We start from the raw sequence: 14,025 nt of genomic DNA, 5'->3' as shown, positions 1-14,025 counted from the left end.
AAAAAAGCACAGATGCCAAATTATATTTCTATAATAAGATAAAACTAATAGAAAGCCTCCTGATTCCTACTGACTCGATGTCTTAACAACTGATATCATCTTTCTTCATAATTAAAACTAAATAAGTTGGGGGGGGGGGGCCGGAAAGCAAGGGAATTCCAAAAAAAAAAAATCTACTTCTGCTTCATTGACTATGCTAAAGTCTTTGATTGTGTGGATCACAACAAACTGTGGAATATTCTTAAAGATATAAGAATACCAAACCACCTTACCTGCCTCCTGAGAAACTGGTATGCAGGACAAGAAGCAACAGTTAGAACCAGACATGGAACAATGGACTGGTTCCAAATTGGGAAAGGAGTACGTCAGGGCTGTATATTATCACCCTGCTTATTTAACTTATATACAGAGTACATCATGCAAAATGCCAGGCTAGAGGAATCACAAGCTGGAATCAAGATTGCTGGGATAAATAGCAACAACCTCAGATATGCAGATGACACCACCCATATGGCAGAAAGAGAAGAGAAACTAAAGAGCCTCTTGATGAAGGTGAAAGAGGACAGTGAAAAAGCTGGCTTAAAACTCAAACATTCAAAAAACTAAGATCATGGCATCTGGTCCTATCACTTCAAAGCAAATAGATTGGGAAAATGCGGAAACAGTGTCAGATTTCATTTTCTTGAGCTCCAAAATCACTGCAGACGGTGACTGCAGCCACGAAATTAAAAGGCGTTTATTCCTTGAAAGAATAGCTATGTCAAACCTAGACAGTGTTTCAAAAAGCAAAGACATCACTTTGCCCAAAAAGGTCCATATAGTCGAAGCTATGTTTTCCCAGTAGTCATGTATGGAAGTGAGAGATGGACCATAAAGAAGGCTGAGTGCCAAAGAACAGACGCTTTTGAACTGTGGTGCTGGAGAAGACTCCTGAGAGACCCTTGGACAGCAAGGAGATCAAACCAGTCAATCCTAAAGGAAATCAACCCTGAATATTCATTGGAAAGGCTGGTGCTGAAGCTGAGGCTCCAATACTTTGGCCACCTGATGTGAAAAGGCTGACTCACTGGAAAAGACCCTGATACTATGAAAAATCAAGGGCAAGAGAAGGGGCCACAGAGGATGAGATGGCTGAATGGTTTCACTGACTCAAGGGACATGAGTTTGAGCAAACTCAGGGAGATAGTGATGCATGGACACAGAAGCCTGGTGTGCTGCAGTTCATGGGTTCACAAAGAGTCTGACATAACTTAGTGACTGAACAGCAACAACAAGTAAGTGGGGAAAATACTATTTTCATAGGTAATCAAAAGGAAAAGCGGTACAGGAAAGGAAAACTATAGAACACTACTGAGTTCTGTTGAGGATTATGTTCACAGAATATAGGCCTCTCTGCTGTAACACAGTATGTGTTTCTGAAAACTCTTGCACATTAAAAATAAGAGAATGGGGAAAATAAGGTTGGAACCAATCATTCAAAAGTTACACAGCCATGTAACCAACGCACCAGGAGTAACATAATTAGTACCCCAGGAGATAGATGGTTTGGGCAATGCAAACAGTCAGTTTAGTGCGGCCAGAGCTGCCTCAAGAGATCTCAGAGATGTACAACATCAGAGAGGCCTTGCTGATCTGCAGGAACTGAGACATTAGAGACAGAAATAGACTGAATACAACCAAGGCTATAAAAACAAAGGTAGAGTACCTCTGGGGGAGGGAATCCTGGGTGCAAGATCCTTAACTTTGTTAAAATGGAATTGAAGTCAGAGCATTCTTTTCCTCTGAACTCTACTCTTGATATTCTGACTCTCCTTTACTAGGAAAAGTCACATATAAATCAATACAACCTCGAATTATAATTATACCATTTCTCTATTTACCAGGCTGCTGCTGCTGCTGCTAAGTCGCTTCAGTCACGTCCGACTCTGTGCGACCCCAGAGACGGCAGCCCACCAGGCTTCCCACATACGAGCAAATGGTGCTCCAGGAGCATTTGCAGCAGAACACCATTCATTAATACTTTATATACCAAAAGCTGACCTAAAGCTAATCTCAACTAAAATAAAATGCATGACTATTAGGAGGAAAAGAGGAAGAAAAATTTGTATTATGAAGAACAGAATGAGAAAACTCAATTCTTCATCTTCCATAGATGGGACTGAATAAAAAACTTCATGTTTGGAGGGGAGGGAGCAAAGCCAAGTATGGTATAAGCTGAAGCCAGCGAGTCACTCAGGAGCCAGCTCATGAAGGGCAGAACATTTAGGTAGAATGACCATTATGTCCAAGTCTGTCTAGGGCAATTTCCATGGGCACCAGTTGTCCCAGCATAATTATCAATAGCTCTCTCTTTCACACACAGAAAGAAGTATCCCTGTTTGGATGCTAAATTATATGTCAATCTACTAGGTGATACTGAGGAGTTTACTCTTTACTCTAGAAGCCAGTCCTGGAAGCTACTTAAAAGTGTCTTAGACAAAGGCAGTGAAACAATCACATTTTTTAGTGCAGAATCTTAGAGGGATAAGTGTTCTGGTACCCTATCCAATGTTTGGCTACATAAACATCAAGTAAAAACCTACTTTAAATCGACCTCTAAGAACGTCTTCTTCCTTTCACATCAAGCAGCCTTTGTGACCTATATGTTTATTCCCATTTCTTCCTTAATAATGGTCAGAGGCCTTTGACTAGCATTAGATGCTTCTCAGTCAACAATACGCTCCCATGAACGAAAGTCAATGGATACTTTTTAGGCCTTATCAAACCAGCACTGCACTAACATTCCTTTGTAAATCTCCTTGTTCCATGACTCAAGTCTGGGCCTAATTCTCTTGCTATTACTTATTATCTTAGCTGTAGGTTTTCCATCCTCTACCTCATCCTCACATGTAGACGTTTTCCATGTCTGACTTTGTCCTTCTCTCTCTTTACCCCTCAATATCAGGCTCCAAAAACCGTATCTCCAATCAAGTCTCTCCTCAGAGCTCCAGAGAAGTCCTCCAAATTGCTGGCATCTCCACCTAGCAATCTAGCAACAACTAACTGACTAACACCATTAACTTCTCATTAATTCTGAGTAGGACGCTTCACATCTGGTCCTTTCCTGCCAGTCTCTGTTAAGAGCAACTCCATCACACCAAGCGCCCATGCATGGAAGCCATCACCCAAGACTCCAATTTCCCTAACCTCGCACACTCAGTACCTCTTCAATCCACCTCTGCCCTTTCCCACTTCCTACCTCAGTTCAGGAGCCATGACCCCACATGCTCATACTCGTATTTCTACCTCTACTCTTTTTTTCCTCCACACAAAAGGCAGACTGATCATGTCAGTCTTCTGCCTGAAATTCTTGAGGCTCTTCACTACCTAAAGTCAAATCCTCCCTCACCTCGTTTTTATATACATCTATACAGCTCGAGTTTGCCCTTCTAAAGTCTTCCATTTAGAAGTCAATTCTACTTAGATCTCAACATTCAGCTCAGATTTCCCTGCCTCCCCCAATTCTACTTAGATCTCAACATTCAGCTCAGATTTCCCTGCCTCCCCCAATTCTCCTCAGCAGCAGCTTTACAAGCTCCTACTCTGCCCTGGGTGGTTGGCAGCCCCATCCCCCACAGCATGAGGATACTGCTATCACAGCACTGATTACATCGTATTAGCACGCGCTTATGTGCTCAGTCGCTAAGTCATGTCCGAATGTTTTGTGACCCCATGGACTGTGGCCCACCAAGTTCCTCTGTCCATGGGATTTCTCAGACAAGAATACTAGAGTGGGTTGCAATTTCCTCCTCCAGGGGATCTTCCCAACCCAGGGATCCAACCTGTGTCTCCTACATTGGCAGGCACATTCTTCACAACTGAGCCGCCAGGGAAGCCTGGATATGTATTAGCATACGCCTTAGTATTTCAAACAGCTGCCTCAGTTACTTCACCAGTTTCCTCATCCTTTGAACAAGGTTATCGTAAGGCTTAAAAGACAGTATTTGTAAAGCATCTAGCACAGTATCTGGCAAACACAAGAAGCACAAAATAAACATTAGCTCTTTTTGTCCTGCATCTTGCACATGTATTCTAATCTCTCTAGGTCTCAATTTCTGAACCCACCAAGTGGGCTGGATAAACCTGATGATCCAAGTCTCCTCCTAGCAGTAAAAATGCTGTAATTCTATAAATGCAATAAATGCAAATGCAGTAAAGGGTAAATTTTATTTTAAAAGGACAAAGTAAACATACTAGCTAGGGATAGTCTCACTTTCATTCAGGTCTACAGCAAAGACATCAGTAAAAACCTAAGACTGTGACCCAAATGTGAATCTTTACTCCTTTATGCTTGCAACATGACCGTAATAATAAAAATGATCAAGAACTAAAAGAAACCCCCAGAACTAAAAATAAATTCTCTGAAACAAGAAAAGTACACCCATATACTGTCAGCGGAATCAAAAATTGGCAAAGTTATAATTACTTTATGCAGTGGTTAACATTTAACCAATAAATTAGTTAACATTTAACCATTTTTAGGTTAACCAGGAGGAAAAAAAATCTTACACTGTCAGCAAGTGAGAAGATAAATCATGGCCCTCTATGACCTCTCAGAAATTAGGTAGATATAGCCACTGCAAAACCTACATCCTTGGTCACAGTAAACTAATCCTACCCTAAAGGCTGTTGATGTATCTTTAAAATGATGATACAGCACATGTACTGACATGTAAAGAAGTTCACAAAGCAGTGTAGCATGAAAGAAGGTTACGCATCAATATTTATCATGAACCCATTTTTGTTAATTATATGGATATAAACAGGAAAATTTATTTTCCATAGAGTACATATAATTTTTGTGTAGCAAAATATATACATATATATATATAAATTCCCCAACAATAACTGCCAAAGCACAAACCGTTTTATCAGAAAGATATACTGGGGGAGGTAGAGAGTTAAAAACTCCGATTAGGAAACCCTGAACCCCAGAAATAACTGGCAACTTCAGTTAAAGGGGGTCCTGTCACACAATTGATACTTAGGGCTCATTCTCACTGTGCATGCAAGAAATACATCTTCAGTGATGATATAAAAGTCTGCTGCTGCTGCTGCTAAGTCGCTTCAGTCATGTCCGACTCTGTGTGACCCCATAGACGGCAGCCCACCAGGCTCCCCCATCCCTGGGATTCTCCAGGCAAGAACACTGGAGTGGGTTGCCATTTCTTTCTCCAATGCTTGAAAGTGAAAAGTGAAAGTGAAGTCGCTCAGTTGTGTCTGACTCCTAGCGACCCCATGGACAGCAGCCCACCAGGCTCCTCCATCCATGGGATTTTCCAGGCAAGAGTACTGGAGTGGGGTGCCATTGCCTTCTCCAATAAAAGTCTAAAGATACCTAATTCAAAAATACCTGTGGTGACGTCATCTGGACAAATGAAAAGAACAAGCATGTGGAGCGTATGGAGGGGAAAAACACGGAGCACGTTTTTATAGAGCTTCATCTTTCATTCCGTGTGTTTACTTCCTTGAATCTGGGTACACCAAAAGAATACCTAGTCCATCCTCCTAGTTTAAATAAACAACTCCAAAAGTTATCTTGCTTTACCAAACATCCTTTGAAAGCATGGGAAGGAAGCATCATGATGGTTTCATTACTTAGAACCTGTCGCCTAGACTTTAATACCAATTCTAGGCAGCAATCCTTCCCATTCTTCCCTTGAAAGTTAAAGTGATATTTACCATGAAGTTGTATACCTCTCATATTAAGGCTAGGGAGTTACTGGCAACTTGTTTCTACCAGGGCAAATTCAGGACATAAACAGAAGACCAAGTAATACATGAGATCAAGGTTTTTGGAGTTTTTTTTTTTTCAGTTAACTATACTACATACAAAGAAAAGTCCCTAGAGCAGATTTGCATTTATTATTTTAGATTTGAAAACTAGAAAATATGAATATTAAAACAACCTGCAAGATTGTTTAGTCTATGCACCTAAATTTTATTCTCTGTGACCAAAATATGTATAAAGTCAACAGAACGAATATATACAGTAAGTCCAATATATAGTAAGTTCCTTTTCCCCTGAGGAAAGTAAGAGAAAAATAAATAGCTTATGTGATTTACATTGCATTTCAGTATGCTTCCTAATTTCTTCGAATTGCCAATCCTGCTAAAAACCCACCCATTAATATAAGACAAGTAAATGAAATACTAGAAAAAGGTCTGAGTTTCTTCATTCTTCCTGAGATTCAGAAAACGACTACTTACATCTTATCCCAATTATCTCATCCCAGATGAGGAAATGAAGGTTCAAAGAACTGAAGTTACCTGTCCCAAATCACAAAAAGTAAGAAGTACTACTGTATCTCAGGCTATCATGAGACACATGATTGACAAGTGTCCCAATCATACTTGTAAGTAGCACATCAGCACCTGCACACAATTTTTAATGAAGACACACAAATCCAAATTTTCCAACAGAAGTTTCCCTACTAATGTACTGACAAAGCAAAAGTCAGAAAAATGTCATTTTCCTGAAGGAATATACTATGTAGGCTTGATCCCCTCAACCTGAAACCTATCCCACTCAAAATTTGCTTGGGGATGGAAGTAGGAAGCCTACATATTTTCAGATGCATATGCAGCATGAAAAAATACAACCAACATTAAACTTTATTCTGTTTGGAGAAAAGACATTCTTTTCACAAAATTATATTTAAAAAGCACCAACTTTTGAAAAGATATGAAATTCCACTTTAACAAAACATTCGTCCAGTACCTCAAAGATTAATATGAAAAAACGCTGGCTTTGAAGCCTAATATCTATAATATACTAAACTAAGTTTCCTGGGATATCCTTTTAAATTTTTTTTTAAATGAAGAAATGTAAGTTGACTTGCTCAGCATCTCAAACAATCCTACAGCATCCATTGTATTAGTTACATTCCAGTGAGAAAGCTGAGCGCAGAAGAATTGATGCTTTTGAACTGTGGTGTTGGAAAACTCTTTAGAGTCCCTTGGACTGCAAGGAGATCCAACCAGTCCATCCCAAAGGAAATCAGTCCTCGGTGTTCATTGGAAGGACTGATGTTGAAGCTGAAACTCCAATATTTTGGCCACCTGATGTGACAAGCTGACTCATTTGAAAAGACCCTGATGTTGGGAAAGACCGAAAGCAGGAGAAGGGGACGACAGAGGATGAGATGGTTAGATGCCATCACCAACTCAATGGACATGAGTCTGGGTGAACTCCAGGAGTTGGTGATGGACAGGGAGGCCTGGCGTGCTGCTATTCATGGGGTCGCAAAGACTCGGATATGACTGAGCGACTGAACTGAACTGAGCTCGCATTTCCACTTTCCTAATTATTCATAATTCTGAAAAAAGAGAAAATCACTATAGAGTTAATTTTGCATCAAGTTTGAATATCTACTATGAATCATCAATCAAATTTGTGTTTGACGAATAGAGTACAACTTCTAGAACCTGATAAGCCAAGTGAAGTTACTAAGCAGTCCAATTAAAAAACATAAATCATTCCTTTCCTATACGTAAGTCCAGAGCTCTAACGCTTACGTTTTCATTAATTCATTTGGTGACAAAATTTGACCTGAATGGATATGAGGCTATTTTTAGACATTTTTCTCCACTTACTGTGACTATTAATATCTTTCCTTGCAGAAATATCTATTTCACAGAGTGCTACCCCAGACCCCACTGGGGGTGTCATATACAGTACATGCCTATTACCTTCTTACATTTGGAATTGCTTTTAATTCCAAATACATGTGGCCATGTGAGTTTTACATGAAAGACTGTGGACTTATACCACTGAAGGAAAAAAAAGTATGTATCCATGTAATTAGTTACTAAACAATCATTCAACATTATTATCTCTTATATTTAGTTTTTCTGCATAATTAGCTAATACTGAAATTCTCAATTAAATCCATTTTTTATTTTTTGTTTAAAGTGTTGATTGATGGTATGCATCATCATTTTTTCCAAGTGTTCCCCAAAAACCTTCCAATGAAACATACTAAATAATTAGGCTTTAAGTTCAGTTTGGTAGCTCAGTCGTGTCTGACTCTTGGCAACTCCATGGACTGCAGCACGCCAGGCTTCCCTGTCCATCACCAACTCCCGGAGCCTACTCAAACTCATGTCCATCGTGTCAGTGATGCCATCCAACCATCTTATCCTCTTGTCGTTCCCTTCTCCTCCCGCCTTCAATCTTTCCCAGCGTCAGGGTCTTTTCCAATGAATCAGTTCTTCACATCAGGTGGCCAATCACTCCTTCCAATGAATATTCAGGACTGATTTCCTTTAAGATGGACTGGTTGGATCTCTTTGTAGTCCAAGGGATTCTTGGAGTGAATCAAAGTAGCTGTATCTTAGATATGAGATCAGTTTCCATGCAAGAGACCACCTGCACAGAAACTGTTGTCAAATTCTTTCTAACAGGACAAGCATCTCCAAGAATTCTTCTGTCTTTGGACTTCCTTGGCAGTCCAGTGGTCAAGACTCCATGTTTCCACTGCAGGGCACATGGGTTCATCCCTGGTTGGGGACCCACACATGGAGAGGTGAGACTAAAACAAAGAATGCTAAAAATCAAAAAGGAACTAAGTAATTTTTGAATGTATAATTCTCTTGAGAGTTGTTTTCCTAACCTAAATACACCCAAATGATAAGACTAATTACAAAGACTTTGACTCCAAATAAGTTAGAGAAAATTATTCATAAATAAAAGAGTTCAATGGACCCAGATAATAAAACATTACTTCTTTGTCATCCTACAAATTATACTTCAATTACATTGCTCAAAATTAAATGATTTCCAAGACTTCCATGCATTGATCTCCCCACTATACTCTTGACCAAAAAAGCAGTTAACAACAAATAAACCCACAGGATCAAAGTGAACAGAAAAGGGCTCATTAGCAAACATTTCAACAAATTTCTAGTAGATGAAATGTAGATAAATGTACCTATCACAGATCATGCACACAAAGGCTACAAGAGAAAGTGAAGCAGAATTAAAATGATGATTAACCCATGAAACAGCTTTGCACCTCACCCTCTTGGGCACACCTTAACATAAATGCAGGCTTTCCAACAAGTGGGCCAAGAGTACATTCCATTCATATATAAAGAAGTCCTAATTTGCTCTTTCACTCAGAAAAGTACGAAGGAGCTACCTAAACAATCCAACATTCATTTTAAAGCATTACCTAGTCCTTCACTTGAAAATGTAGACTACCAGGGATCAGCAATTGACAAAAATTAGTAGGGGGAAAAAAAAAACCAACCGAAACAAAAGAACAAGTAACCAGGGAAGAAAAACAGATAATCCAATGAGCAGAAGAGAATTTTAAAAAGAAAACTAAATATTACCCTCAGACAGATAAAAGAAAATAATACATCTTTAAACAGATACAAGTTGAATATAGAGAAATATCTGTATAAAGATTTCTTGGAATTAAAAGTATGACTCTGCCTTTAAAATGTCACTACCGAGCTAGAGAAAAGCAAAGTGATCTCCAGAACAAAAAAATGATTATGAGAAAACAAGATACCCAAGACTTCAACATTCTAACAAGAGAGAACTAAGAAAATAGAACTCAAAAAACATATGGAATAAAGGTCCCAGAGCTAAATAAAGATCAAGCCTTGAAATAGAAAAGATGCATAACAACTACAATGCATAAGAGGATATACATATCTAAGACCTATCACCATGCAATCCCAGAAAACCAGGATAAAAGAAAATCCCAAAGCTTTCAGAGAGGAAAAGAAAATCAAAAGCAATTACCAAAAAAAAAAAAAAATACTGTGACTGGCATTAGATAGACAGTAACAACTGGGGGCTAGAAGACAATGGGTCAGTATGATACCTTCCAAGCTGTGAGGAAAAATTCTGAAGTGCAATTTTATACCTAGCCCAACTATCAATCACGCATGAGACAAAAATTAGTTATTTTCAGACGTACAAGACTTGGAAAGTTTAACTCTTGCCATCTTTTCTGAATAAGTAACTTAAAGCTTCTCCCAGCAAAATGCATGAAGGAACCAAGGAACCAAAAATATGTGACACAGGAGGAAACTGGATCTAAATCAGGTATATTAGTCTGTTAGTTGCACACCATGTCTTAGGAGCAGGGAAAGGAAGTAGCCTCGCATAATAAATATTATAACTGCTGCTGCTGCTAAGTCGCTTCAGTCATGTCCGACTCTGTGCGACCCCATAGACAGCAGCCCACCAGGCTCCCCCATCCCTGGGATTCTCCAGGCAAGAACACTGGAGTGGGTTGCCATTTCCTTCTCCAATGCATGAAAGTGAAAAGTGAAAGTGAAGTCGCTCAGTCGTGTCCGACTCTTAGGGACCCCATGGACTGCAGCCTACCAGGCTCCTCCATCCATGGGATTTTCCAGGCAAGAGTACTGGAGTGGGGTGCCATTGCCTTCTCCAGATATCATAACTAGGTATCTTCAAAACATCTGAAGATACACTAAAGGAAAATTTCTCTTTAATCAGCAAGAAAGATGGAAGGCTATTTATTTAAGAACAAAAGGATTGAAATATCAAAGTAAAATGTGGCATGTTTTGAGTTGATACTTACTAAAAAAGAAAATATATCTGACTCTGACAAAAAAAATATATGCATAGGCTCTACATATATAAATATACAATAGATATATATCAAGCAATTTTTCTACCAAATCCCAGTAGACATCTAAAATACTGTTTTCAGTTGTCAAGTCCTCAGCGGAGAAGGCAATGGCACCCCACTCCAGTACCCTTGCTTGGAAAATCCTATGGACAGAGGGGCCTGGTGGGCTGCAGTCCATGAGGTTGCTAGGAGTCAGACACGACTGAGCGACTTCACTTTCACTTTTCACTTTCATGCATTGGAGAAAGAAATGGCAACCCACTCCAGTGTTCTTGCCTGGAGAATCCCAGGGACGGGGGAGCCTGGTGGGCTGCCGTCTATGGGGTCGCACAGAGTCGGACACAACTAAAGCGACTTAGCAGCAGCAGCAGCAGCAGTATCTGTTTGGCCACCTCATGCGAAGAGTTGACTCATTGGAAAAGACTCTGATGCTGGGAGGGATTGGGGGCAGGAGGAGAAGGGGACGACAGAGGATGAGATGGCTGGATGGCATCACCGACTCGATGGACGTGAGTCTGAGTGAACTCTGAGAGTTGGTGATGGACAGGGAGGCCTGGCGTGCTGCAATTCATGGGGTCTCGAAGAGTTGGACACGACTGAGCGACTGAACTGAACTGAACTGAGTATCTGTTACCCTAGCATTGTATCACATACACTGATTTCATTGATTCTACTAATAATACACATATTCTTCACTTTCTCATCTTGCTGAAACCAGCATGCATTTTACAATCCATGCAGAGCCTTCTACCACTACAGTCAGCCAGGTGGCAGTCTTGTTACTACGTAAAAAAAACCTTCCAGGTGGATGCCTTCTGGAAAGATAATAAAAGCACCAAAAATGTTTCAGATTATATGAAACACAATTCTTACTTACTTGCTGAGTATCTCCCCTACATTAACATAAGAGCAGTAACTTTTTTTTTTTTAATCCCTGTATCCTCCACATAAAACAGTGACTGGCACATAACAGATACTTGATCTGTGTCACAGTTAACATCCCTGAAACCAGGATGGGTACAACAGGATATGTCCTACATATTTGGCCCTGAAATTTCTTTTTTCTTAGTGGTACATATGATACTGGTGAATCACATAAGCAATAGCATCCAAGATAAGAAATTCAGTAACAACAAATTTGGAGGAAGAGGGGGGCAGCAGTGAGATTACTGACCCATTTCAAAAGCTGACTCCAAAGGATGAAAAATCCAGGAAACAGAAATACAAGTTTTTTTGTTTTTTTTTTTTGGCCGAGAGGCAAGCGGGGATAATAGTTACCAGACCATCTCCCACCGAGGATGGAACCCATGTGTGCCCCATGCATTCTGCCATATTCAGCAGGATCTTAACCCCTGGACTGCCCAGGAAGTACCAGCTTATTATTTTTATTTTGTGGAACTAAATATTCAAAGAAATAAAAACAAAAAGAGCTAAATGTGATTTGTCTCCTGAAAAGAGTCAGGAGACATCATTTATCACTATAAGCCAATCTATATAGGATTTTAGTTTTACCAAGTGTACATACTCTTTCTGAACCGTTTTTCAAATATCTAACATAGGGGAAGTTGAAATTCACATATACAAAACCACAGGGACCCAGACAGGGATATTTACATGGATGGAGACAGAAAGACACTCAGGGGAACACAAAGTAAAAGTCAGAACCAGGTATCTCCAGAAATTTCAATTGGCAAGAGGGGATGGAGACCAACGGAATTCTGGTTGCAAACAGTAATACTCTAAAGCGTGACATCAACACTAACTGCCTACTGGTGATAATTATGCCATTATTTTTTGCCTCACAAAGGCAAGGTAGGATCGGCAAAGTTTATCTCTGTGCCCTGGACTGATAATTCACACTCTCTTACGAGAATTACAAGCTTTCCTTCGTTCGATCCCTGGATTGAGAAGACCCCCTGGAGAAAGAAACAGCAACCCACTCCAGTATTCTTGCCCCTGGGAAATCCCATGGACAGAGGAGCCCGACGGGCTACAGTCCACCGGCTCGCAGAAGAGTCCGACACGAGTTAGCGATTAAACAGCAACAACTACAAACTCCCTCACCACAACTCTCCACATTTATACAACACCCCTTTCACCTGCTCTGGCCTGTCAACACGACAGTTGAGGGGACTGTGCTAGGTCTATCTTACATTCGAAAAATCAAAGTGACTATTGCTTGGCGATGCAAAAGTTAGGCGAGAGGACTGTTGCCGGGGGGGCGAGTAGGTGGTCCGGCGATCGGAGAGCAGTAGCCACACAGACAAGAACCCAGTTTGCGAAGTCCTGTGCAAAGCATCCAAGGACCCGCTTCTGTCTCCACAGAAAGGACACCTTTCCCCAAAGCTAACCAGCTTGAAAAACCCAACTTGCCAGGAGCAGACAGTGGCGCGCGGTTCAGACTCCTCCCCTCCCTCCGTGCGCAAGGCAGGCGCAGAACGAGCGCAAAATGTCACAGGGCCAAGACTAAGCGCGCCAAAGCGGGTCCCACCCCCGGGAGACCGGGACGCCGGAGGCAGGTCCCTCCCCTTCCTCTCTCTCGGCCCGCGCAGAGCTCATTCATTCTCCAAGCGGGCAGCGGGATCTCCCCAGACAGCCATTCCTGCACCGCAAACCCACCAGACGCTTTGTCTCCGGCCTGGCCGGAAACCGGGGCGCGCATTGAAGCGCGCGCCCTGACGCCACCTCCCCGCACCTGGCGCCCGCCGAGTCCCGGGGCGGAAAAGCCTTCTGGATCTTACGGTCCAAATCCCCAAGCCGGGCGCTCGTCGTTGGCGGGCCCACGCACGCACTTCGCCGGGTCCTACTAGGAATCCAAGATCGGGAAATGTGCATCCCCGTCCCACTATCACTACTGCTTGAGGGCTCTGCGCTTTTGCCCAGAATGAAAAACACTAGATTCTTTCTTCTTGGAGACCGAGACCCTGCCCGTTCCGAAGGGCGTGGGCACGCCGGCCCTCGCCTCCCGCCCGAGCTGCACCCCCCGGTCCGTGTGTGAGGTACAGCGGCCGCCAGGAGAGCACTCACTTGAGGAGCAGCTGGTCGTGCTCGGCCTTAAACTTGCCCAGCTCGATCTGCAGCTTCGCGCGCTCGCGGGCCGTGTCGTCGAGCGCGCGTCGCGCGTCGGCCAGCTCGGTCTCGTAGAGCGCCTTGAGGCCGGTAAGCTCGCGGCCGCGCACCTCCTCACGCTCCGTCACCTGCAGCTGCAGCGCGCTGTTCTCCGTCTCCAGACTGCGCACCTTGTCGATGTACACGGCCAGCCGATCGTTGAGCTCGCGCAGCTCTTCCTTCTCTTGGAGTCGCGACAGCCGCGTGGGGCTCAGCGGCGTGGCGGGGCCGCCGGCGCGACTGAGCCCCACGCGGCTGTCGC

The 14,025-nt window shown here is 42.2% G+C and overlaps 1 protein-coding gene across 1 annotated transcript in view; it reads right to left on the bottom strand.

Moving 5' to 3' along the window:
* LMNB1 (lamin B1) overlaps positions 1 to 14,025 on the bottom strand; it is a 56,570-nt gene that overhangs the window by 39,508 nt on the left and 3,037 nt on the right. Inside the window, exon 3 of the mRNA XM_010846347.1 lies at positions 13,683 to 14,018. Within this exon, the coding sequence (XP_010844649.1) occupies positions 13,683 to 14,018 (336 nt within the window). The remainder of the gene's footprint in view (positions 1 to 13,682; positions 14,019 to 14,025) is intronic.

The sequence above is a fragment of the Bison bison genome, unplaced genomic scaffold (genome assembly GCF_000754665.1).
Source record: "Bison bison bison isolate TAMUID 2011002044 unplaced genomic scaffold, Bison_UMD1.0 scf7180017864235, whole genome shotgun sequence".
In the NCBI taxonomy this organism is placed as follows: domain Eukaryota; kingdom Metazoa; phylum Chordata; class Mammalia; order Artiodactyla; family Bovidae; genus Bison; species Bison bison.
This window is presented reverse-complemented; position numbering and strand designations above follow the sequence as displayed.